Source organism: Xenopus tropicalis, chromosome 10, assembly GCF_000004195.4.
Source record: "Xenopus tropicalis strain Nigerian chromosome 10, UCB_Xtro_10.0, whole genome shotgun sequence".
NCBI classification, from domain to species: domain Eukaryota; kingdom Metazoa; phylum Chordata; class Amphibia; order Anura; family Pipidae; genus Xenopus; species Xenopus tropicalis.
Window position 1 is genome coordinate 13,979,821 of NC_030686.2, and position 25,778 is coordinate 14,005,598.

Sequence of the window (25,778 nt, forward strand, 5' to 3'; positions counted from 1 at the left end):
TGTGTGTCTTTGCCCTTATGCTGAACATAGTGATATATATGGACTGTGACTGCTACATACAGCTGCAAACTACAGTTGGCTCAGGATATCATTACGTGCAGTCTGTCCAAGAAAGCACGCAAATTACGAGCCATTAAGAAGGCTGGCTTCTCTGACCGCAGCGAACAGTCAATGGCAATAACAGCTTACCTGACACAACAGAATGACATTTCAAAAATCCATTGCTACATACACTGGAGACATTTTTAATATGGCTCGGATTATAAGGATGCTATTGGTCACACCTTGTTTTTAAACATTACTTTTCCTTTATGCTTTTGGCATCTAGGTGCCAAAACCTTTTGTACCACATAAACAGCTATTCACTTGTAACTTGAGAAAAGTGGTAAGGAAGGATTTTATTTTAATCAATGGCTGCTTTGAATAGTGACTAAAACAGGACGAACTTTAAAGGTGCAATCCCGCATTGTTGTAATGAGACGCTGATAGCAGATTTAAGGCTATAGTAGAAAAATTGCGTGGTCAGTATTGCAAAGTGGGGAGGCGAAATTATGATGATTACACTACTACATAAGGGGACTGCACTTTTAAAGTTTGGTTTTTTTTTTGGGGGGGGGGGGGGGGGGGGGGGAGAAGGGATTCCTAAATGCACACCATGGTTACAAATCAAAAGAGCAAAATATAACTGAATGTCAGAAAAATGGGAATCTCCGGATATCCGTTTGGATGATTATTTCAAATAATATTTAGGAGAAAAAAAAAAAAAAGTTCGACAAAAGGGTAAAGCTACACAGGAAGAGAAAAAAATAAAAAAAAATTACACAGCTTTTGTTGAAATACATCAGACTAGATTCTGTCTATACAAAAAAATCCTCTAAAATAATTTCGGTAGTAAAATAAGAGTACAGGAGCCGCCGTTCCATCAGAGGCTTGACGACACTTTTTTACACTCCTTGGGACTGTAAATATGGGAGAAGATCAAAAAAATGTTGTATTTTAATGCTTTAAAGGGAAATGGTAAGAGAGATTAGTATACAGTGGGATGGGCCCCAACATTTCTTCTTCTCCTTCCAAAAAGTCATTCTATAGTGAGCTAGCTGGGGCAGACACCCCACGCTGCGAAGTAAATTCATAACTCGTTTTCAACCATGTTAATAACCTGGCAGGGTCTGGTTAGTCTCCTCCACACCTAGCCGCGCACCACCGGCAGGACTGGACTCTGTGCCACATTGGGGTGACATGTTATTGGTTAAAATAATGCTTATGTTGTACTCTTGTGTATGCCACCCCACAGATGCAGCATTGCTCTAGGCTATGGTGGTTTTCTAAGTAAGGTTTGCAATCACCCTTTTAGCCGTTTACCACTCTCTGCAAATGACAAGGGCTTGTTGTGTTGTTGTAGCCTCGCCAGAGCAAGTGTTCCTCAACAAATTCCTACGTGGGGCAATCCCACATGTTAGGGTGGCACTTCTACCTGGAGGCTGGCACTGGTGTTAATGGTGTTGGCCTGCACTAGTCTTCTCTGCCAGGTGTCGTAGGAAACTGTCGTCATTCTGTCCCCGGTGATTCAACGCCTCACTCTTGAAGAGGGCAGGGGGTGGTGGTAGGTGAGGAACAGGGGGTACTGCGAGGTGATGTGTGTGGGAGTGTGGGTGTAAATGCAGATGAGAGAATGGGTGTGGGATGGGACGTGGGGGCAGAGGATTTAGAGTGTTTAGGTTCAGTGGTGGCGTGGGGCAGGGGGGTGGTACATGGGAAGTTGGAAGGTTTGTGATGCCCTGTGGTGGGTTGGAGAGTGTAGGATTGAGTGTAATCTGCAAGGCTGGAGGTACACCGACTGGGCTGGTGACTCGGAAGCACTTTTCCTTGTGCGCCTTCAGCATGTTGGAGAAACGGAAGCGCATGCCACAAACGTCACAAGGGTATGGCTTCTCACCCGTGTGGGTCCGGCGGTGGCGCTTCATGTTGGGGCGACTGGTGAAGCTCTTCCCACAGATTTCACAGATAAAGGGTTTCTCTCCTAGAAAAGAAAACACAGAATCCGGTGAAGAAACTGTTTCCTTTCAACAGCTATGCTATTTTATCACTTTCTGGCAGGCACATTTATTAATGCCTATATTTCATACTTTCCACATACAACCTTAGGTGTACTCAATCACTAAATGATTTCCTCTCTGAAGTGCCTCCTTCACTTGATCTGCTCTTGGTGCAAACGAGCCACAGTTACACTGGCAAACAATAGGTCAGCACTAGTGATGAGTGAATCTGTCCCGAATTTTTACGGAAGTTTCACAAAACAATTCGCTAATGGCGAAGTGTGGAAATTTGCTGCGAATACATGCCTGGCAAACAAAATTCACTCATCACTAATCAGCACTGACACTTACCATTGAAATCTGACTGCTAGGTATTATTAATGCACAAGCTTTGGTTCCCTGCACAATTAGATGGCGTAAAATCAGTCTTAGTAAAGACTATAGCTTAACTGATAAAGTATCCAGTGGTATTTTGAAACCGCACTAAAATGGATGACAATTACAGTAATGAAAGCTTATTATATAATGTATAGTTAGTAGGCTTTTTTTTTTTTTTTTTAATAAAAAAAAAACCCATTAAATGTATTGGACTGCAAATGTCCTTTAAAAATTAATTTAACTGAATACACAAACAATTTACTACTGATTCAGTAATTAACGGCAACAGTAAATTCTAATCAGCACAAGCGTAGATCACATTATAAGGAGAAAGAAACCACAATTTTTTTCTAGGTTGCTGTTTTCACTTGCTGCATCTAAACATAAAACTCTGGCGAAAGAAAGGTTGTTTGTTCAGCCTTACCAGTGTGTGTTTTCATGTGCTCATCAAAGTACTGCTTCATGTTAAAATCTTTGCCGCACCACTGGCACATGAACTGCTTATGTCCGATGTGGATACTCATGTGAGACCGCAGCTGGTACTTGTACTGAAACCGTTCATCACAGTTCTGAGGTTAGAAGGAAACGGATGATTGAAATGTTTTGAAAGAACCCAACTATTACACAGATACAGACTCAAGAGTCTTAAGGTGGCCATACATGTAGCAATAACGATCTTCCCTGTGACCACTGGTCGAGGCCGTTGCTCTGGCCTGGGTGCAGGTACACCGAGTGGATTTTGGTGCGTAATTGCATATCTGAAAAGAACATGCCAAAATCTGCTTTGCGTGCTAATGAAATAGCTTCAGGTGCTGGCACAACAATAAACCTTTTGAAGCATAGGGGTGGATTCTTTGCCTGTGTTAATCCGCTCCGAGTGCAGGAGCCTAAGACTCTAAGGCAGGGGGCCCCATCCTTTTTTAACCATGAGGAACAATTATGGCTATGATTGGTTATTTGGTAGCTCAGTGTGGACTGGCAGCCAACAGAAGGCTCTCTTTGGCAGTCATCATGATCTTTATGCCTCCAAAATGTGCCTCCACGTCAGAAATTAAAAAAGGAGCACCTGAGGCCACTGGGAGAAACATTAAAATGGTTAGGGAGCAACATGTTGCTCACAAGCCACTGGTTGGGGATCACTGCTCTAAGGGCTGCAAGGCAGCAGGACTAACATTTAGGCCACAGCACTGCCTATACAGGGATCCCCAACCCTTGTGAGCCACACTTAGATGTACAAAGTGTTGGTAAGCCGCACAAGCAGAAAGTTCTTTGGATATGCAAAATAAGGGCTGTGATTGGCTATTTGGTTGTTCCACGTGGCCTGCAAGAGGCTCTGCTTGGAGTTAAACTGTGCTTCTGTGCTTCCAAAACTTGTCTCAAAGCCAGAGATTTAAAAATGGCACCTACTTTGAGGACACAGGGAGCAACATGGTAGGTGTTTGAGCAACATGGTGCTCAGGAGCCACTGGTTAGGGATCACTGGCCTATAGTATTCAATCATAATTACCCTTAATTAGATTAAATAGACTGAATAGAATGTGTTTTGCTTAATCTGGGCTTCAGCAGGGTGGGGATTTATACTAGAACAAAATCAGAAGAAAGTATGATGGTGGGAAGAGGAGGTTAGCGACCCCTGTTAAAGCTGTGTTTAACTACACCTATGTTTTGTCTTACAAAGAACAAAAAAAAAATGATTGCGGGACAGCAAGGGGGCAGCATCAGCTAGCAGGGGAGAGGAGAAAAGGGTGAAGTAAAACTGAACCAATGAAGAGGTTAGACTGTGTTGTGAAAAATAATGGGGGATAAATGAGTATGTGAGAAAGACAAGAATGAGAAAGAAAGGAAAGAGAACACTAAGCCATGTACTAATACTATTTAGCGAGCTAAGAGAGTTTTTTTTTTTATTTAACACAAAAGCTAGAATCCGACAATAAGCTGTAATGCTTTGGAACCATAAAGAGGGTGGGCAAAGAGGCCTAATGTATGAAGGAGCTGTGGGTTCACAAACAAAGCAGCTTTACATTAAAGGAGAACAAAGCAAAGTGATCTGTGGGAAGGACGGGAGATGAGGCTTTATACTAGAAATATGTCTTTTGCATTGCACTAAAGAGCAGGCAGGCAGGGGAGTAGGCGAGCAAGGTAGCAGGGTCACTTCTTACCTCACATCTAAAAGGCTTCTCTCCTGAGTGCTGCAGGGAATGGACTTTCAGGGACATGCTTCTCTTAAACGATTTGCCGCAAGTCTCACATGTGAATGGCATGTCTTTTGTGTGAGCTGCACAGAGAAAGAAACATTCATTGTTGGATTCATGTTTGGTATGCACAGCTGATGTATCATTCTTATACATTTTAATTTCACTTGATCAAACCAGCCTTAGGGGGAAGACACATGAGGCGATTAGTAGCCACGACCTTTTAAGAATTTGTGGTGACTAATTTGCAAAGCAAATCCTACGGGTGATTAGTTGCAGCGACTTATACGCTAACCTATGGCGGTAAAGTCACTGCGATTAGAACACTGCTTCCTCCTTTACGGCTCTCTAAGCTGCTAGCAGTTAGCAACCAATCAGTGACTTAAGGGGGGGCATATGGGACAGAACTGGTCAGTTAGTTTGCTACTGAATCTGACCTGCGTGCTCACAAACTAACTGAACAGTTATGTCCCATATGGCCCCCCATAAAGTCACTGATTGACTAAGTGGTTAGAGAGCTGAAAGCAGGAAGTAGTATTCTGGCCATTATGTTAGACATTCCACTCCAGCCTTTATAGATTCCATTTTTGACCAACTAACTATATTGCAAATATTATTTATTTTGCGCAGTCTATCTATTCTACCCAGTTTCATTTTTACACTGAACTGTTTCTTTAAAGGCAATGGCACACAGGGCTTCTTCAGGTTCTTGAAATCTCTAGTAGCACAAAAACACACAACCAAAGACAAGTCCCAACATCCTTGAATTTAAATTGCCTGACAACATTATTATTATTATGCCCTCAATACTGGTTAGAAGCATGGCTGCATATAACACTAAACACATATTTGCTTGCCTGGATCAGCCAATCAGTGACAGTATATCATAAAAAAGGCAGCGATTGGGGTACATGTGGGCATTCAACATGAAAAATATTATTCTCCAAAAAATATTTTTCATTCCATACTTGGACACTACATAAGGTCCAAACACATTTTATCTGATGAAAATATATATCATTGTGACTACTGTGCTATGGAATAGCTGAGATTAGAAAATGGAAATAGTTTTAAACTGGTCGAGATTGCTCTTCAGTAACAGCTCCACCTAGTGTGTGTTGTGCAAAGTGTATATTAAACGCAATAATAAATATGAAGCAAAATTAACTACAGTTTATACACCATTCACTATTCATTCCAATTATATACTTAAAAGGAAAAGGAAAGGTAAAAATCACTGGGGGTGCCAAATGTTAGGCACCCCCCCCCCCCCCCCAGTGACTTCAATCGCTTACCTTTTACCCTGGGCACCAGCCCGGGGTACCTCCTCTTCCTTCTTCTGTCTTCACACTGGTACAATAGAGTGAAGAGCGAAACTTTAACAAAAAGTCGTTTTTTTCACTCTATTGCGCATGCCCTGGCCCCGGGATTCAGAAGACGGAAGAGAGAAGGAAGAGGAAACACTCACTGCATGTACCCTGGAACACCAGCCCAGGGTAAAAGGTAAGCGAATAAAGTCACTGGGGGTGCCTAACATTTTGCATCCCCCAGCGATTATAAACTGAAACAATTCAGGGCTATAAAAAGGAACTGCAATCCCACTAAAATTACTCCAATACAATTGTACAAGTATGGAATCTGTTATCCGGAAGCCCGTTATCCAGAAAGTTCTGAATTACGGGAAGGCCACCTCACATAGACTCCATTTTAATGGATTATTCTTATCTTTGTAATAATAAAACAGGATCTTGTAATTTAATCTAAACATATATTTAATCCTTATTGGAGACAAAATAATCCTATTGGTTTTATTTAATAGTTACATAATTTTCTAGTAGACTTTAGGTATGGAGATTCAAATTACAGAAAGATCCCTTATCCGGTAAACCCCAGGTCTTGAGCATTCTGGATAACAGGTCCCATACCTGTAATTACCTTTACAAAAGGCGGTTGCAGCTGAGAGTCCATCATTGCAATAAAATATTGCTTAAAGCCACTCTTTATTATGTTTGTGAGTTTCTGTGCTAAGAGCCCAACTAAATTCCTGGACCAAATGAACCCAAAACGTCTGAATACCTAATGGCAAGCCATTACTAATGCATGGAATCACTGGGATCTAGGAGAAAGCAGCGGAGACTTACCAACCAGGTGCTTCCGGACATGTGCCATAGTGTAGAATTTCTTCTCACAGATTTCACAGGAGAACTTCTTCTCAGCGTAGCCATGTACTATTTTAATGTGCTCATGAAGGGACCAGAGCTTCTTAAATGTCTTGTTACACGTGATACACTGTAAGTACAAGTAAGACGTATATTACAAATACAATGCAATGGTAATGATCAATTGGCAGGCAAACTTATCTTTGAAAGCTAGGCAATATTATCCAGGAATACACCAGGATGGGAAAGATCTACTAAGGTTAGCAAAACGGAATCCTTTCATTCTTGCTGCTACATTCGTTTTATAGGAAAATTTACACTGATGCAAATAGCTATACAGTATTGTTAAAGGGTCCCCAAAAAAAAAAAAGTAGAAAAGGTAATTTGAGCAACTTTCCAATATAAACGCGTCCCTTTCTCTTCTCTAGGCCTGACTCATTGGGTACTGACACATAGGAAATAGGCGCTCCCATGGGTCAAAAACGGTTAAAAGTTTTAAAAATCGCTGGTAGAAAAACATGTGTTGCCTGTGCTTTCAGTAAAATTATGGGATCAGTTATCTGAAAACTCTCATTCCGAATTATGTGAATGCAATCTCCCCTAAACTCCATTATAAGCAAATATTTCTATATTTTAAAAATTATTCCTTTTTCTCTGTAATAATAAAACAGTACTTGACCCCAACTAAGATATAATTAATCCTTATTGGAGGCAATCCCTATTGGGTTTAATTAATGCTTAAATAGTTTTTAATTGGATTTAAGCTGGCCTTACACGTGGCGATCTGACGATGTTTCGAAACATCATCAGATCCGCCACACACCATTCAGGGCTGAATCGGCAGGTAAGGAGGTAGAAACAATAGGATTTCTACCTCCTTCTGCCGATTCAGCGCTGAAGGGAGAATTTTGGTCAGGCGCCTTCTATGGCGCCCGGTCAAAATTTTCAAACTGGTCCGATCGGCGAGTCGGGCGATATCAGCAGCTTCCTGCGATCGCTAACTCGCCGACATACCATACACGCACCGAATATCGTACGAAACGAGGTGCGTGTATGGCCACCTTAAGGTATGAAAATCCTTATCTGGAAAACCCATACCTGTATCCGGAAATGTACATTTATGCCAGTGGGAAGAAAACTTGAGACGTTTTGTCAAAACCCCAAGTGATATCCTGTGTGCCAGCACCCTAAAGATGGTCAATGTTAAGATTCACTCATCAGCAAGGTCACAAAAAAGTGTCTCTCTGCCCAATTTACAAGTGGGATAGAAAGACACAAAAATCCTGGCACACCACTTAATAAATATAAAATAAATCTTTATTATATCTAATTAAAATCCACAAGTTAAAAAACAGAAAAAGAGTTGGAAAATACAGAGTTATAAGTAACAACGGGCAATCTTAGTACCTCTTTGCCCAATTTGGCCACTCACATGTAGAGCCAAATTAGGCTGATCCAATCGTTAGCACAATGGGCAAAAAAAAGATTTTCAAACTTGCCACATAAGTCTAGATCATCCCAAGGGCCCCAGTGCCAAGTTGTCCCATGTGGTGTATGGCCACAGTGTAACAGGAATCAGCATTGTTTCAGGAGCCAGAGTCAGGAGTGTAGGCTTAGGGCCGTGGCAGATGCAGAGATTAGTCGCCGCGTGACAAATCACCCTTGTCGCAGGTCACTAATCTCCCCGAAATGCCATAACACCTGCAAGAATGTAGAATGGGGTGGAATATACGGCACAGCGATTTGCCAAAATTGCCTTGAGAGGAAACTTCGGTGATTTCGGCGCCACATATGCCATCCCACCGGTGATTTACATTCTAGCCGGTGGGATGGCATATCGGGGAGATCTGTCACTGCCCTTAGCTTAACAACGAGAGACATCTTTCAACATAATTACTTTTTGAATGCTAAACTAATGCTCAGGTATTGGATCCCCTATACATAAACCCATTATCCAGAAAGCTATAGCTCCCATAAACTTCATTTTAGTCAAATAGTTTTTATTTTTCAATTTTTAAAAATGATTCCTTTTTCTCTGTAATAATAAAACAGTACCTTGAACTTGAACCCAACTAAGATATAATGAATCACTATTGCAGGCAAAATAATCCTATTGGGTTATTTAATGTTTAAATAAACTATAATAGACAAAGACAGAAATACCCCTTATCTGGATAACCCCAAGTCCCAAGCATTCTTGATAACAGGTCCCATTCCTGTAGGAGATTACCCTGAGCCGTTATTGATTTAGATATTGATCAATGTATTACATAGATTTCTTTGCCAAGTTTCAGAATGGAACTCCTATATCTGCGGGAGATGGTTCAAAAGGCATTCTACTATAAATCAAAGAGAACTTTTTCCTTGACACAAATGTTTATACATTTTAATACGTAATCATGTTACCATGGCTATAAACCAAACACCACTTGCGTATCTCAAAAGGCATCTATCATATGCAAAGCTTGAGTATTTGTTTAACCACATCAATAGTGATATCAGATTAAATCAATTTTGCCAATTTAGCATCTGAGAGTAATGTCAAGGCTGCTTATTACACTCATATCCCAAAAAGGATGGGCACCAGGAAGGCTGAGTTTGTTAGATCAGAGCCACAGCACACAACCTATACTGCCACACACGGGCCAGTATAAACTGTCGACCAATAGCTTTCCTGTGGGGGGGGGAAACCTATTTTGCGAGGAAGGTGGGTGAACAAATTAGGCTAAAATGTTCTTGCAGGATTAAGTCAATCCTTTTGCTAAAGGCAGAGCAGACTCACATAGCCTTTCTGGCTTCGGACCAGTTTAGGTTTCTTCATGGCATGATGGTAACAATATTTATATTAATGTTCACTATATATAATATATAAAGCCCATGCATGGGCCCTTTCCCAAGACCTATCCAATAGATCAATCAAAAATTGCCAGATATCTATTGGACAAGTTAAAACATTCTGTTGCAGCAAGGATCACATTGGCTCTTTGATGCTGTTCTCCCCTAAAGGCCTGCCTAGGTACTGGGTACAAGCTGGCCATGTTGGGCAAAGACCTGCTTGTTTGGCAGCCTTGGATATTAAACTTGTTCAGACTGGGATCCAAGGTCCCTCGTGCATCAACAGACACACTTGGGACAAACTCACCAGTGGCAACTGCAACTATAGGGAAGTGCAAAGAGCATCTTTGGACCCCAGTACCTTGAAGAAGGGCTGTTAATTTGTTTGCATTTTTACAGTCCATTTCTGTGCAACCGCAGCTGTGGTTGTAAATGAGCCCTCATATGTTGCAGCAATGATCCTATTTCAAGTAGTGTGTAGAGAGCCACAAATGGCATCTTACCACTGTTTACAACAACTTAAATAATGTAACCACTGGCTTTTAAAGTGCTTGTCTTTTATGCAAGGTGGGCCCTACAGCCCTATGGGACAGAACTTGGCTGATACTGATCAATTTTTATACACTTGGTAATATACTTTATGAAGCAATCAAGTAAGAGATGCCAGAGCTAGACTGGCAATCTGGATTCTGGTAATTGCCAGAGGGGCTGCTGTAAGAAGCTATACACAGTCACTACTTATTGAGCTGGTGGGGGCTGTTTGGTCCTCTGTGTAGTTGAAATGCCAGGGCTTATTTTGAATCCCTGTAGGGCTAGTCTTTATGTTCACTTGCCGCTATTGGTTGGCTAGGCATTAACACAACTATTAATGCAAGAGTGCTGCCTGTTTGAAGCCCTTGATCATTACAAAATTACCCCTCTTATTTGCCAGCAATACCCCCAGAGCTGACATTTACATCAGCCATTTTCAGAAAGAAATATGACTACAACCTCCCAAACCCTCTTACAGCAGGTATATTTATTAGCATAGAAAGGGATAAACAACTATCTTAGCAGGAGTAGGTTTAGAAAGAGATGAGTATTGCATGTGTATGGCCCTGATGCTATATGCAGCCATCAAACCTACTGGATCTCATTCAGCTTATAAGCAAAACAGGGGTGTACTGTTTAACACTGGAGACAACCATTACACATGATGTTACTTATAGCAACCAATCAGATCAGAAAACATCACCAGTGATGCTTGTCTCCAATGTTAATAAATACACCCCTAAGTATTAGGCTAAGGGAACAAGGGGGGATTCACTGTATTTTGTTGCCAGAGCATTTTCCAGCTTAGTAGATGGGTAAAATTGGGGAGTAGGGGAACACTGGGTGAAAATGCTGGCTAAAGCAATCGATAATTGCCTGACCATGAGTGCACCTAAGGGTGTAGGCCTATTTCCATGTAAAGCAATGCCAAGTATTTTTTTGCCTGCCCCTCGAACTGGGAACACACCAAAGTATGCAGAATCACTCTGTGTGCAATTAACCTAATAAAGCAATTGAAGCAGATTTCCAGAGCAGATCATTTAATATTACAGGCCCCAATTTTCTCGTTTAAATCTACTGAATTCTCCTACAATTTAGAAATATGTTTAATATTAAACTAGTTAAACATGGCACACTCTTGCTTCTGTTTAAGCACTCACTATTACTCAAGAGACAGGTAATAAAAGGTGGTGTTTTGCTGTGTCTACATAAAATCACATCACCTAGATAACATTTTTGCTGCCTCACTAGGAAATAACAGATGCATATAGGTATCCCTTCGTAAACTGGCAGAGGTACACACTTGATTAATGTGCCCCACTTATGTGTGTCAAGGGATTTCACAACAAAATACAGTGGAAACAAATAAAGCGATTCTATGCTTACTTCACAGAAAGCTTATGTTTGCTTAGTCCTATTATAAATGCTTTTCAAATGTACCTAAATGCATAAGCTAAAATAAAACAATGTTTCGGACTTATCTAAGCAACTTCATGACTGATGTTTATGTTCCTTATTTTGTATCTTTTTAATACTGTGTAATTCTTTTCTTTCAGTTTGTGTCCTTTTTACTGGGAAACCAAGACTTACTGGCTGGCTACTGGCTGATCCAATTTACCCTAGGAATTAGGCAGTGGTTTAAAGGAAAGACTGGGAGAAATATAGGAGAGGCCTGAATAGAAAGAGAAGCATTAAAAAAGTAACAATAAAATTGCACCCTCGCAGCAATTTTTTTTTTCTACTGGGGGGGGGGTCAATGACCTTCATCTGAAACTATAAAAAAAAAAAAGTTTCTAGGAATAGGCCATTCTATAACATACATTAAAGTTAACTTAAAGGTGAACTTGTCAAATCTAATGCGGCATGGAAGCTTTCAATAATGAAGTAGCACTTAAGGGGGCATATAATTATTCTGCATAAAAATGCCATCCCTTGTGATTTTCTAACAGACATATATAACAAGACCAAACAATAAACTATAGTACCTTATTCACAAGAAAGACCTTTCCAAAGTCAAAGATTGCATCACCTGAAATTTTCCAATCTAAAAAAGTGTTTTATCTTAAAAGGGGATGTTCACCTTTGGACAACTGTTCCGAACAGCTCTTGTCCCTGGAAAATTTGTAGCTTTAATTTTTTAAAATAATCAAAAATGTTTTAGTGATAGGAGGTGTTCATATTTAGACACCTGTCTGAAAGTGAACATCCCCTTAAAAGAAGAAGGATCCCTACAATCAGTTGGGGGTGACAAATGTTAGGCACCTCCCAGTGATTGTAATCACTTACCTGATACCCCAAGTGCTTCTGTTAGCAGAAAACTGCACTTGCCTGGGGTACTGGGTGTGCGCTACTGAGCAATCTTTTTCTTTCTTCAAAATCCCAGGGCCTAGGAATGCACAGTAGAGTAAAAAGCCAGCTTTTAAGTTAAAGTTCTGATTTTCACTCTATTGTGCATGCAGTCCCACCAGTGGAAAGGTGAAGCTTGCACAGAAGTGCACAGGCCGATGCAGTTTTCAACTACCAGGAGCACCGGCTCAGGGTATCAGCTAGTGATTACAATCGCTGAAGAGGTGCCTAACATTTACCACCAGCAGTGTTGTAAACATTGAATATCCCAGAGCATAGCCAAAAAGTATAGAGGGAATTTCTGGAAAACAAAGGCATTTGGTATAACTTCCGTAAGCTGTCACTGACCAGTGCTTTATATCAGGCCTGTGAGGGCTTCTGCGTACTTGAAATGCCAGAACCTACTTTGAATCTAACAAGATTTGGAGATGTACTAAACACAATTTAGAGATATATGTATTATGGTCATTAAACACTTTGTTCTAGATCTGCTGAAGTGTCACATTGAAGTTATTTTAAAACCTTAGAATTTCCCCCCCAAAATCTAAATATATTTTATGTTGCACATACCTGTATGTTTTTCTCACAGTCCGTCTGTAGATGAAGAGACAACTCACTCTCCAGGACAAACTTCTTGCCACATTTGTCACAGATCTGCATGCGCCTATGTGTGACATTCATGTGCTTCTCCAAATACCAACGAGTGTTAAAGACCCGGGGACATTTGTCACAGGTTAGGGTCTCTTTTTCCTCTGATTTTGCTTTGTCAGAGGGTGATTTAGGCTCCTTTGGTGTCTTTTTCTTCCTCTTTGGAGCCTCCCCGCCCTTACCCTGCTCTTTTGTGGAGTTGGCAGGTATGGTTCCATCACCACCTACCATGTCTGAGTTCTCTGTTTTTTGGTCCTGGTTTCCATGCTGCATATTGGTCTGACCATCCAACGTAAGAGGATTGTTTTCTTCATCCTCATGACTGTCCTGCTCATCCTCTCCGGAATCTCCACCTTCGTCATCGCTGCTTGTCTTGATGTGCGAAGGATCCTTGGGTACACCTTTGTCCCCCTTAGAGACATTCAAGGTTTGGTTGTTGAGGTTCACCTCCACAATAATCTGTTCTCTCTTGTAATTAACCTCATCCTCATCATCATCTTCTCCTTCTTCGTCATCCTCATCATCATCGTCATCCTCATCCTCTGACTCTCCAGAATTTTCTCTCTCACCCTTCACAGCATGAACTTCATTAGGTGGTTTACTGTCCCGGAAGAAGTTTTGTTGATCTGTATCAATGAGATGTGGTTTTCCAATCTTATTGTCCATCATGACAGAGTACGGACCACCAACTTCTCTTTTAAAAGTTTTGTTAGACAAATCAAGCTCTTGGTTAGTACTGTGGTAAAAGGAGGTTGGGATATTCATCAGGCATGGGTCATCAACAACCATGCCAGAAACATCTGGTGGGCGACCGTCCAGCATTTTTTGGCAGGAGTTAGCTGTCTGCCCCATCGGGTCAGGCTGAACATTCGATGGACGCAACATTTCCAGATAGTGCAGACCCCCTGCAAGGTGATGGATGTGTGATGAGGATGACAGTTTGAAAAACAAAATTAAATTCCAGTATTTCTGGAATCTGGAGAGTCCTCCTAAAATGAGTGGTTGTTGCAAAACCTTACCTGCAAAAAAAAAGAAAGAGTAAATGATCAGCAATGATAGCTAGGGCGCCTTCATCGAAAAAGGTCTATTATCTATATCCACCAAATATATTGAACTACAACCAACATAGTTCTGAATAAAGACATTATTGGTAAAAAATATGTTTATAGAAATATCAAAACTTTGTATGTAGCCTTTAAATGCTGTACCGTGTAGCATGCATATTGTCCTGCCTTACTTTGCAGGTTCTTCATTTATTACTTAAATAATGCATGTATAATTCAAAGGATTACTTAAGAAAAAAGCCAGTTACGTATTAACATTTGTATTAAAAGACTATTTGACCCTCGCTGTCAAGACTAAGACAAGTTAAATATATAATAGTATAATATACCTGTTTGTGCAACAGCCTTATTTTATTACTATTTATCTGTTTAAAGAAAACTTGCTGCCTTCATTTTCTATTTACACCAGTGTTGCCGGCTGTTATAAAGTGATTTAAAGCCATAAATGACATGGTGTTAGACAGATATTTAACTAGTGCTGTGTAGGGTTCTGGTCTGAGAAATAAGGCCCTGCCTGTTTTGGTCATGTTTAAAAGTTCTATTCTCCACATTTCTGCATACTCAGTGGAATTCTGTGCTTGTTAAAGATCTGTAAATGGCCATTTGGGTCTAGACAGAGATTCAATATTAAAAGGATAAATAGAGCATAAGAAAACTGACTGGTGATTTGGCGGACAACCTTCTATCCCTTGAGAGCATTGCTTACTCCACCCAAATGATTACCACTCTGCATTTCTTTTAATAACAAGTTAATAATAAGTTATTGCTGGGTTGCCATTGAGCATGGATTCACACTATAATCAGAGATGATGTAGTATTTTTCCAAAATGTGCCTGGACAGAAAATCGGTAAAAGAAAACCTGGATTCGTAAAAAGGTAAATGTCCTACAATGGTCGAGTCACAGCTGTGATGGTGACATTAGAAGTGCTGCTCACCGATACATTGCTTTCTAGTAACTAGTTACAGTAGGGCTCATTTAGCATCCCTGGGCAAATCTGCGCCTCAGTAGTAGTACCTGCAGCTGGCTGGGAAAAAAAGCTTATCACTGATTGGTTGCTATAAGTTACTGCCCTGTGGTAAAAAAAAGTTCCTACCATCATAAAGCAATCAGGCCTCCACTACTGGTCAGCCATCAAGCCAATCAAATCTATACATTACAGCAACCAATGGGAAGCATTTTGTGGACTCATGCAGTTCCTAGTCAACTCACTCGATATTGGGTCAAAGTTAAACCAGGCTTCATTTCAGCAGATTGGATTTTAGGGCTCAGTGAAATCGCGGAAGTTGCCTTCCCACCGGCGATTTACATTTTTGCTGGTGGGATGGCATTTCGGGGAGATTAGTCGCCCGCGAACAGTGAAATTTGTCGCGTGCGACTAATCTCCCCGTGTGCCAGAGCCCTTAAAAATCAAAGCATCCACTTTTATTTGGGCCACATAAGGCAAAGGTCCTCCCCTGATTTAAAAACAATGCAAAGGAAGGACCCGTGGTTAAAACAGTTTTCATTACAATCAGAAGTGAGAGACAAGCAAGCATGCACTAGTGAGACTTTCAATGGGTACAGTCATAGCTGTGTGCCATATTCAAAGGGAATGCCAAGCCTCCAAGTCAGTCGGCTTAAATGATTTACATTCTTTTATTTAAAAAATGAAAACTGAAAATCTATATTACTGTTGCTGCTGCTGATCCCTGCACTTTCATTTTATCCAGGAGATAGAACAGTTTCCCCACTGCCTCCCTGACACCACAGATATATGATTAAAAGTACTGACCCATGGGGTTGTTTTGGGCACCACACACAGTGCCCCCTATAGAATTAACTAATATCTCCAGGAAAGTGCTTGTACTTCCACCAGTCAGGTTTTCGAGGCATCTATGGTCTGACAAGCACTGGTCAATGTTGCTCAATACAAGTTTACAGGGGCAGTTTGGGGTGATGGGACATACAATTTAGCAAGACACTGAAATGCTCCCCCATTATGAATTCCAGCCATGCTTGCACCCCACACCTCTTACAATGCTTAGCAGCATTTTAATAATACACTTTTATTTTACAGAGGCATATATTGATATAACGGATATCACGTTTAAGGTTTTCCGGGAAAATTTTAATCTTTAATGGCAATCGCACATGAAGCCCCCAGATGTTCAGCCTCTGCTGTACATGCATGCCAGGCAATTATCACTTGTAAATGGGCCAGAGCATTTCATTGTGACCTGCAAGTGCAGGCTGCAGACAATTATAAATAAATCAACGGAGGGGCAATTACCAGCATTTTGCCACCAGCAAGAGGACAATACTTCTGTAAGACAAAGTACAATCCTGTATTCACAGATATCAACCCAAAAAATTATTTATGCCTAATAAAAGAAAATATAACTCTAAGCAACTTTTGCAATATACATTCATTAAAAATGTGATTTTAAAGTTATTTGTATATATAATTGCAATTAAAAGCAGTGTTTATATGTATTTTCCTATTCTGACTTTTGAAACAATGTAACACAAGCCAGCAGAATGACAGACCTGTCTTGCTGGAGGAGACTGGCTTTTGCAACATTGTTTAAATAGTCATAACCAGGAGTTAAAGGGCACCTAACTCCCAGAAAACTCTTCCCCAGCTAGAGGTGCAGGTTAGCAGAGCCCATACTCTGGTTGGGGCAAAGACATGTGGATAATAAGCAAAAAACTAAACAAAAAAACCCCAAAACTATTGTTTCCCCAAATCAAAGTGCAAGCTCTATTAGCCCGCACCAATGGTGGTGGAAGCAGTTTTAATGTGACAGGTGCCCTTTAAGCAAATGCTGCTTTCAACAGCTATTACATTTACAAATAACCTTTTAAGTACTAAAAATGTTTAATACATTTATATGGGAAAGTTACTTCGAATTATGTTTTCTTTTAGTAATCAAAAAATTATTTTTCAGTTGACATCCTTTAAACTGTAAGTTAGTCATTTATTTGCGACATATCTTTTCTGTACTGGGCATTCCACGTTAATTTCAGGCACTCAAGAATGATATTTTAATAAGGTAATTATAAAGCTTCTAATATAATGTAACACTTACCCTTAACATAGTAATAAACCCTCAGTTTGCTTACTTGCATCTACACAGGCAAATAAACCTAAGATGTGAACAGTGCTAAAGAAATAGCACTGAAACAGGCAAGCTGCCGCCATTCCTTACTTAGCTGCTATTTATAACATTATTTATACATGTCCTGATTGTGAGGTCCTATAACAACGCATGGGCATCTCATCTCTGCCTCCATTCTGCCAGCAGACAACTCATAATAATCCATCCTGGAGCTCCACAATCCCCCTCTCAGTGAGTGCTATACTGCTTGGCAATCATGACGGCATACATGAGCGAGTGATGCAATCAGTGGGCCAGGGAAACTAAGTGATGTCACAGCCAACTACTATGGCAGCCGCAATCGCTACAGAATTCAGCAACCTTTGAGGGCAAATTAAAAAATGTTAATAATGAGTTGATTGACTGACTGGTACTCATATTACAAATATTTATTTCATTTGCGCAGCCTATTTCACTCATTTTTACACGGAACTGTTCCTTTAAGGCTAACGGCACAGGGGTCATCCTCTACACTGATTTAACTATGCCAGCAAACAAAACCTGATCCGCTGCCTTCCACACCTTGTGTTTGCACCATGGGATCAGTCTGTCAGCACATACACACACACAGAGTAAAGCTTCATGCACCACAAGCGCTGTGTGTGCGCTGACAGGTTGATCCCATGCCAGTCAGTTGCACACACATACAAGGTGCGGAAGTAAGCGCATCGGTTTTTCTATGTTGGCATATGAACACAACCTATGTGCCATCAGTTTAATGCATTAAATTCCATTTTTCCTCGCAGCAAACCTGTGGTTGCAGATTTCAAAAGCAAACAATGTCACTCTGGGACTTGAAGGCTTTTATGGACATGGGATTTTCACTCCCCTCTCTCCTTGATTAGCAGCCTTTATTAAACGGGAGAAGGTGGAACAACTTACAGTTATCATTGCATGACCGGTCTTCACAAATGTAGAGATTTTCTCCTGGTATTCTGTAGAATTGTACTGAAATAATGCAAAATCCAATAACCATCTTTACAGGTTTAGTAGTTTAAAGGACAAGGAAAGGCAAAGTCACTTGGGGGTGCAAAAATGTTAGGCACCCCCAAGTGACTTTAATTGCTTACCTTGTACCCCGGGCTGGTGCCCCTGTTAGGAGAAAATTACACCAGCCCAGGGTACCTGTAGCGAGCGCTTCCTTCTTCCGTATTCGCGCTGCCGGCAAATTCCTGGGACAATTGCATGCGCACTAGAGTGAAAAGCCTACTTTATATTTTAAGTTCGGCTTTTTCACTCTACTGCGGGAACGAAGCAGGAAGAGCTCACAGCTACCCTGGGCTGGTGCTATTCTCTCCAAACAGGGGCACCAGCCCAGGGTAAAAGGTAGGCAATTTAAGTAACATTTTGGCACCCCCAAGTGACTTAGCCTTTCCTTCTCCTTTAAAGGAGCAATATCATCACCAAAACACAAAGAGACACCGCAACTTTCTCCTGCTGAAGCACAGCTAGCCCAGCTTATACCCAAATAGCCAAAAGCCAAGTAAACCCCTTCTACCACTGCTGCTGACTGCAATGGCATTCAAGTGGAGACATGGGACAGATTTGAGGCCTGGAGATGGGGAAAACGGGACAATGACAGGCGCACACTGATAGGCCGATGCCACTGCAGTTACGGGCAGTAAATGCTACTTTCTCCACCATTTTTATGGCAAAAACGTCATGGAAAATGTCCGACTTACAAGGAAAATTAAAGATGAATCATTAGTGTCCAGTTCAACAAAAGTGGATTATCATTGCCATGGCACACCCAATCCTTGGCAACAGACAATAGGGTCAGTTTCTTGCTGCCTTTACAAATACTTACAGGGTACTAAAAATAGCCATGAACAAGTGCATAGGCTGCTTTAGGAAAAGTTAAATGTGTTGGTTGTTATTGTTGTTCCATAAAATTCTATTCTCAAGAATATCAACATCCTCACAGAACTTTGGGATTGAACAGTTAAAGGGGTGGTTCACCTTTAAGTTAACTTTTAGTATGTTATAGACTGGCTAGTTCTTAGCAACTTTTCAACTGGTCTTCATTATTTATTTTTTTAATATTTTCTGAATTATTTGCCATCCTCTTCTCCTTGAAGCTTTCAAATGGGGGTCACTGACCACAGCAGCCAGAAAACTATTGCCCTGTGAGGCTACAGTTTTATTGTTATTGTTACTTTCTACAATGTATCTTTCTATTCAGGTCCTCTTCTATTCATATTCTTGTCTCTCATTCAAATGACTCCCTGGTTGCCAAGGTAATTTGAACCCTAGCAACCAGATAGCTACCAAACTGGAACGCTGCTGAACAAACACTGAAATCATTTTAAAAACTACAAATAAATAATGAAGACCAATTGCAAACTGTCTCGGAATGTTACTCTCTGTTTGTGTTGCTCCCCAAGCCTTTTTACATTTGACTGTGCCTCACGAGTAAAGGTGGCCATACACGGGCCGATTATAGCTGCCGATATGAGCCCCTTAGACCAATTCGGCAGCTTATCGGCCCATGTAGGGGCAGCAACGACGGGCCTGTATGACCGACATCTGGCCTGAAACCGTCCAGATATTGATTGGGCAGGTTAAAAAATGTAGTCTGATCGGGAACTGACTGTGCCAATTACCGTTTTTATAATTCGATCGGCCCACCCGTAGGTGGGGTGATATCGGGAGAAGATCCGCTCGCTTGGCAAGAACTTAACATGTATGGCCAACTTAAGGAAGGTTGGGGATCACTGCTATACTTCATACTTAAAGTTAACTTTAAGGTGAACAACCCCTTTAAACTGCCAGTAATATAGCAATGAGGCTTATTTGAACTGATACAGTAACCTATGACAACCAATCACATTTTTGTTTTCACTACTCTTCCTGCTACTAGCTAAACATAGGTAATCATTGACCGAAATACCAGTCAGTATTTTTTTTTTTAACTAATGTTGGAGACACATGATATTTCTCTCTCATGTTGGTAAATCCAGTCTTTCAATGCCAAGCAGATGATTTAAGGAGAAAAACTAAGCGGTAAATCTGATACTATACATTGCAAAAATGACAACATAAACAATAGGGTGCACAAAACCTTCTCTTTTCTGTTTATATGATCTTTTATTTTCATGTTGGAATTACCATAGTGCCGACATTTTTCATAAACAACAATAGCACAATTTCCTTGTGAGTACTTAGTACAGGTATCGGACCCCTTATCCGGAAACCCATTATCCAGAAAGCTCCCAATTACGGAAAGCCTGTCTCCCATAGACTCCATTGTAATCAAATAATTAGAATTTTTAAAATTGATTTCCTTTTTCTCTGTAATAATAAAACTGTACCTTGTAATTGATCCCAACTAAGATATAATTAATCCTTATTGGATGCAAAACAATCCTATAGGATTTAATTAATGTTTTATTGATGTTTTAGTAGACTTAAGGTATGAAGATCCAAATTACGGAAAGACCCCTTATCCGGAATACCCTTGGTCCCAAGCATTCTGGATAATGGGTCCTATACCTGTAATAATTTATACTAAGGAAGGATTTATGACTACCAAACAAATATGGTAAAGCCTGCATTTGTATCAATGCAAATGCACAGTGAAGAAATGTCATGTTCTCACAAAAAGACCCAGCTTATAAACAGAGCATCTATAGCAGATAAATTAATAGGACAAAGTCAACATTTTGCTAAACTCACATTTGATGTCAGGTGCTTTTTAAACTGCTCATTTACACTTCAAAATCTGAAAATGTAAATTATCAAAAGATGAACAGTTTACTGCCAGTTTTTTTTTTAGCAAAAACCAAGTGACATACATTATGCATGCTGGATGGCACTGTCGCGTTTAGTAGGGAAATAATTCCCATTAGGCAAAATATATTGCAATGCAATGCCAGTCGTGTGTGTCACTGTGACCTTCTGATTAACAGAGAATGTTTCTACAAAGAATCGCTTTCGCCTTTTACAACCCATTCATCATAACACACTAACTTCAAAGCACGGGATACAGAGTATCTGTTATTACCAAGCACTGTATCTAAAAATACAGTGTGAGTTATTGATTAGTTGAAAAGACACTGCTGTACCCCCACCGTTTAGTTTTGCTTCTATGAGCATTTCACAACTCCATATCAATTAAAGGAGAACTAAACCCCAAATATGAATATACCTAGAAATGACAGGTTTTATGTACTGAATCTGTTGCAACAGCCTAAAGGTTTAGCATCTTTATAATAGTAATGATCCAGGCCTTCAAATTCGTCATAGGGGGTCACCATACTGGAATCTGAATGTCTGCGACACTCACATGCTCAGTGTGCTCTGGGCAGCTAAGCTTAGGGGTTATTGCAAATTATAAAGCAGCAAATGAGGGTTGTCTGTCATAGAGGGGCTGATTATTACTTTTTGATGCTAATTACACTAGTTTGAGAGCTGCCATGTACTAATGATCAGTATTATTTACTTTGGCCTTATATTGTGAAATGTATGTTCTATACATACAGTATATTTTGAGTGGGTCCCAAAGCTTAGTAAATGCACAAAGCATGTGCAGTGAATCAGCAGAAAAGATGGGGAGCTACTGGGGCATCTTTGGGGGCACATATATACCCTGCTAAAGGGCTCTGGATACCTTGGGCTGGTACAGAACTACAAAACATAACGTACAACATTTTCCCCTACTTCTCTAGTTAAGCTTTAGTTCTCCTTTAAAGGAATGGGCAAGGGTAAATCACTGGGGGATAACAAAAGTTAGGCATCGTTCAGTGGGCTCACTAAAAAATACCCCGGGCCAGTGCAGTTGTCTCCTAATAGGAACGCTGGCCTGGGGCAATCCTAACCTAACATTTGGCACCCCTTTAGTGATTAACTGTTTCCTTCTCTTTTAAACCAATGGGCAACTTACTGGGCATTTTTTAGGCCCTTTTAGGGCCTGTCTGACAGATACCTTGCTGAAAATTATGCATAAATCTACAGGGCATAGATGATCAGATCAGCAGGATTTAGCGCCGGGAGCAGGTAGGCAATGCAGTAATTTAGCATCTCCCTTAACTGACCCGACCGCCATCACTACACAAGATACAAAGTAGTGTGCAGGGCTCCTGAAGCTTTAACTGTGCATGAGCGTGCCCTAAATCAGCTCCTTCCTGCTACTGAAGGAAAACAGACTTAAAACATCAGTTTTTAACTTCTTTTAAGAAAGATGAATGCTTCTGAATAACCATTGCTACAAGAATTTACTCCTGGTATATATATCTAAATACAATGGCCAACATTTGTACCTTTTTCTTAATCCTTCTTATTTTTAACCTTTAGTTGTGCCCCCCCCGTCCCAAACAAGCAAAGTGAAATAAGACTCTGTGTGTATATCTATACATGTAGATTGAGAAAGTGTGTATGCACCACAGAACAGCAGAGGACCCTGCCTAGGGTACAATTATTTTGGGAGGAAGGTGAGGGGGCTTACAACTGATTGACATTATTACTAAGCAATACATTTGCAGTGATATATACATCAAAACAAGCAGACTCCTTACAAACACAGAAGGTAAAAAGGTTTATTACAGCAGATAACCACTTAGATTGTAAGCTCTACGGGGCAGGGACCTCCTTCCTACTGTGTTTAGACACAGTAGGAAGGAGGTCCCTGCCCCGTAGAGCTTACAATCTAATATGGCACCTATTCCCTGTGCATTTATATATATTTATTGTATTTATTTATTATAACACTTGTCCTGCCTGTGTGAAATTTTGTATTTTGTAAGATACAGCGCTGCGTACCCTTATACCTGTACATACATACAATCTAAATGAATGAGTACATGTTGAAAGCCTACACTAGTGGGTAACGGCTGATGATGACTACCAATGCCATCAAGTCTGGGGGACAGAAATTAATCAGAGTGGGAGAAATAATTCCACTATACCAATGGGAATCAAATGAGGTTTCTAGTCATTAAACTTACGCTAATGACAACCTCGACAACGCATATTATATACCGGCAGCAGAAAGATATGCCTTTCAGCCTCAAATACAGTGAAATTACTACACCCAGCATCACTATGCAGCATCTGGATAATGACAGGGTGCAGACATTTCCATTCTGTATTGCAACACTGGAATCCTATGTCTCATTCCAGCCAGGGCCCATTTGCCATTCTTCCCAACCACACTCCAACAACATGCATGGCTCCTGATAAAACTGTCCAAAAGGAGTTTAGATTGTAAGCTCCTCTGGCGCAGGGGCTGATGTATGATCTCTGTAAAGTGCAGTCAGCGATATATAAAAAGAAGAACGCGTGGGTGCTGGGCATCAAGGTCCTATAGGATAAGTGCTTATGACACCAATGTATGGGTGCATGTATAGATCCCTGACACAATAGGGTGGGACCCATGACAATATGACTTACCCCACACAAGGGGGGGTACCTGTGTCAGTGAATAGTACCCAGACCTGCTCCTTGTTACTACTCAGTGCTGCTAGACTGACAGGGCCTGCCGGCTTCCCTCATCCCCATCTGCAAATGGAAGAGGGAACACAATGGAAGCCCGGGGAGGAATCTTTTTCCCATAAGGTGCAGCTCCCCCATAGGGTAAGCAGTGCAAGTGCCTTGCAGGAAACACAGAGTGCATGAGTAACACACCCTTTCCCCCCAACAACGGGTCAAAATAAGAGGGGGCCAATGGTGAGATGGTGAGGGGCCAATGGTGAGGGGCCCCTGCCCAGGTAAGAGACTAGAACCTCTCCGGCTTAAGGTGGAAGCAGCAGGGCAAAGTGGGGAAAGACAGGCCGAGGCCCGGAGCACTTCAGGCGGCTGCCCTGCTAAAGCTGCACAGTGATGAATTGACCCTCACAAGGCCTCGGGTGCACCATTATTATGCTCCTTCCTCACTAGGCCTCAGCCTGTATTTTCCCGCCCCTCGCACAACAATCTACTCGGTACCTCACTTACCCTCCCTCCCGGGGTTTCTCGGTCCATGGCTCCCGGGGAGTTCCCTTGCAGCCCACGGCCTCCTCCTCCTCCGCCGTTCACGTCACTACACCGAGCAGACCCCCCCCTCTCCGTGCGCGCACCCGGCGCAGCGCAGCTACGTGGCCGCTGCCCGCTCCGTATCGGGAGCGCGCATCACCTAGGCTCCAGGCTCTGCCTCTCTCTTTGCGCATGCGCAAGGACGTGGTACTGCTCACCGCTCATGCGCAGGGCAGAGAATGGGAAGGCGCGCCTGCGCAGTGAGGGAGAAAGCTTCAGCCTGGAAGGCTAGGACATAGCGCATGCGCGACGTGGACTGGAAAGCCCAGTACGTCGCAGCGTTTGAGCAAAAGGAGTTAACTTTTGCACATGCGCATAGCTGTTAAGGCGGTCAAAGGGGACCTTCTGACGATCTCAATACGCATGCGCAATGTGTGGCATCCTGAAAATCACGGGCACGTCATGACGCTTACTGCGCATCTGCAGCTTGGAATAGAGACTGGGAGCTGAGGGTCGGGGCTTAATGCTTCTAGTCTACAGAGGATCTGAGGGGTCTTGGCCGGACTGACTAGTGGAGAAACTGAAGAAGCTGTGCACTTATTTCCTTGCCTAGGCTAGTTTTTGACGGGGGATAAAGTATATAAACAATGAGTGTGCATCGTGTAGTCTCCAAGCTGCCTCTTTTATGATGTTCCTATCACCACATGGGAACTGCTCTAATGAGGGAGGCTGACTTAACAGGCATCATCAATATCAATATTAAGCAAAAAAAAAAAAAACAACAACAAAAAAAAACACTGGGTGGTAGTTTGGTGTGTATTGTACCACTCTCATCTTGCTGCTTGTTCCTGCTAGTAGCCTATCCCAGAAGTCACCCTGACCTACTGTTTATGGGGGCCCAGCACTGACCAAAGGGGGGAGATTGGTGGAAGGGTGGCCTATTGCCAAGGGCAGTATCATGGGTTAGTCGCCCTTAGCTCCTGGGTATCAGAAATGACTATACCTCTGTACAGGGGATTGTGGGCGGCAGGTAGCAGGATAGTGGTATAAACACTTCTGGGGGTGCTTTTTCAAAAGATGAGGAGCATGTGATCATGGCAACTTGGGGGTGCAACATATTGGAGCCCTCCTCCTGCCTTCCCCCCAGTGCTTTTGGGATTAATTCACCTTCAAATGAACTCAGGTTTTAACATTAATTTTTGAGTATAGTTGTTTTTACCCCATTTATTGATTTGCAAATAATGATATAGAAAAACAATTAAAAAAAAAAAAAAAAGAATAATATATGCATCAGCTTTCACTCTGGGCAAAAAATGACCAGTAACTTCCTGTTGATATGGGGTGTGTCCTAATGGTGCTTACCAGAAGTACAGTATGAGGGGATTAGCCAATCACAGCCCTGAAGAGTAGGTTGTAGTTCCCTGTCAGGTCCGCCTACTGATTGGTTCCTGCACTACAGTGTATGTGCTGAGTGCTGCTGGCTCCACTGCATAGTCTGGGAA

The 25,778-nt window shown here is 41.5% G+C and overlaps 1 protein-coding gene across 1 annotated transcript; it reads right to left on the reverse strand.

Moving 5' to 3' along the window:
• Window positions 1-721: 721 nt before the first annotated feature.
• znf652 (zinc finger protein 652) lies at window positions 722-24,326 on the reverse strand. Its single transcript, NM_001114255.1, is given in 3 exon segments — window positions 722-1,247; window positions 13,376-14,144; window positions 24,259-24,326. Coding segments are annotated over 2 exon segments (660 nt in total). The 5' UTR covers window positions 13,978-14,144; window positions 24,259-24,326; the 3' UTR covers window positions 722-1,189.
• Between the last annotated feature and the right edge of the window lie 1,452 nt (window positions 24,327-25,778).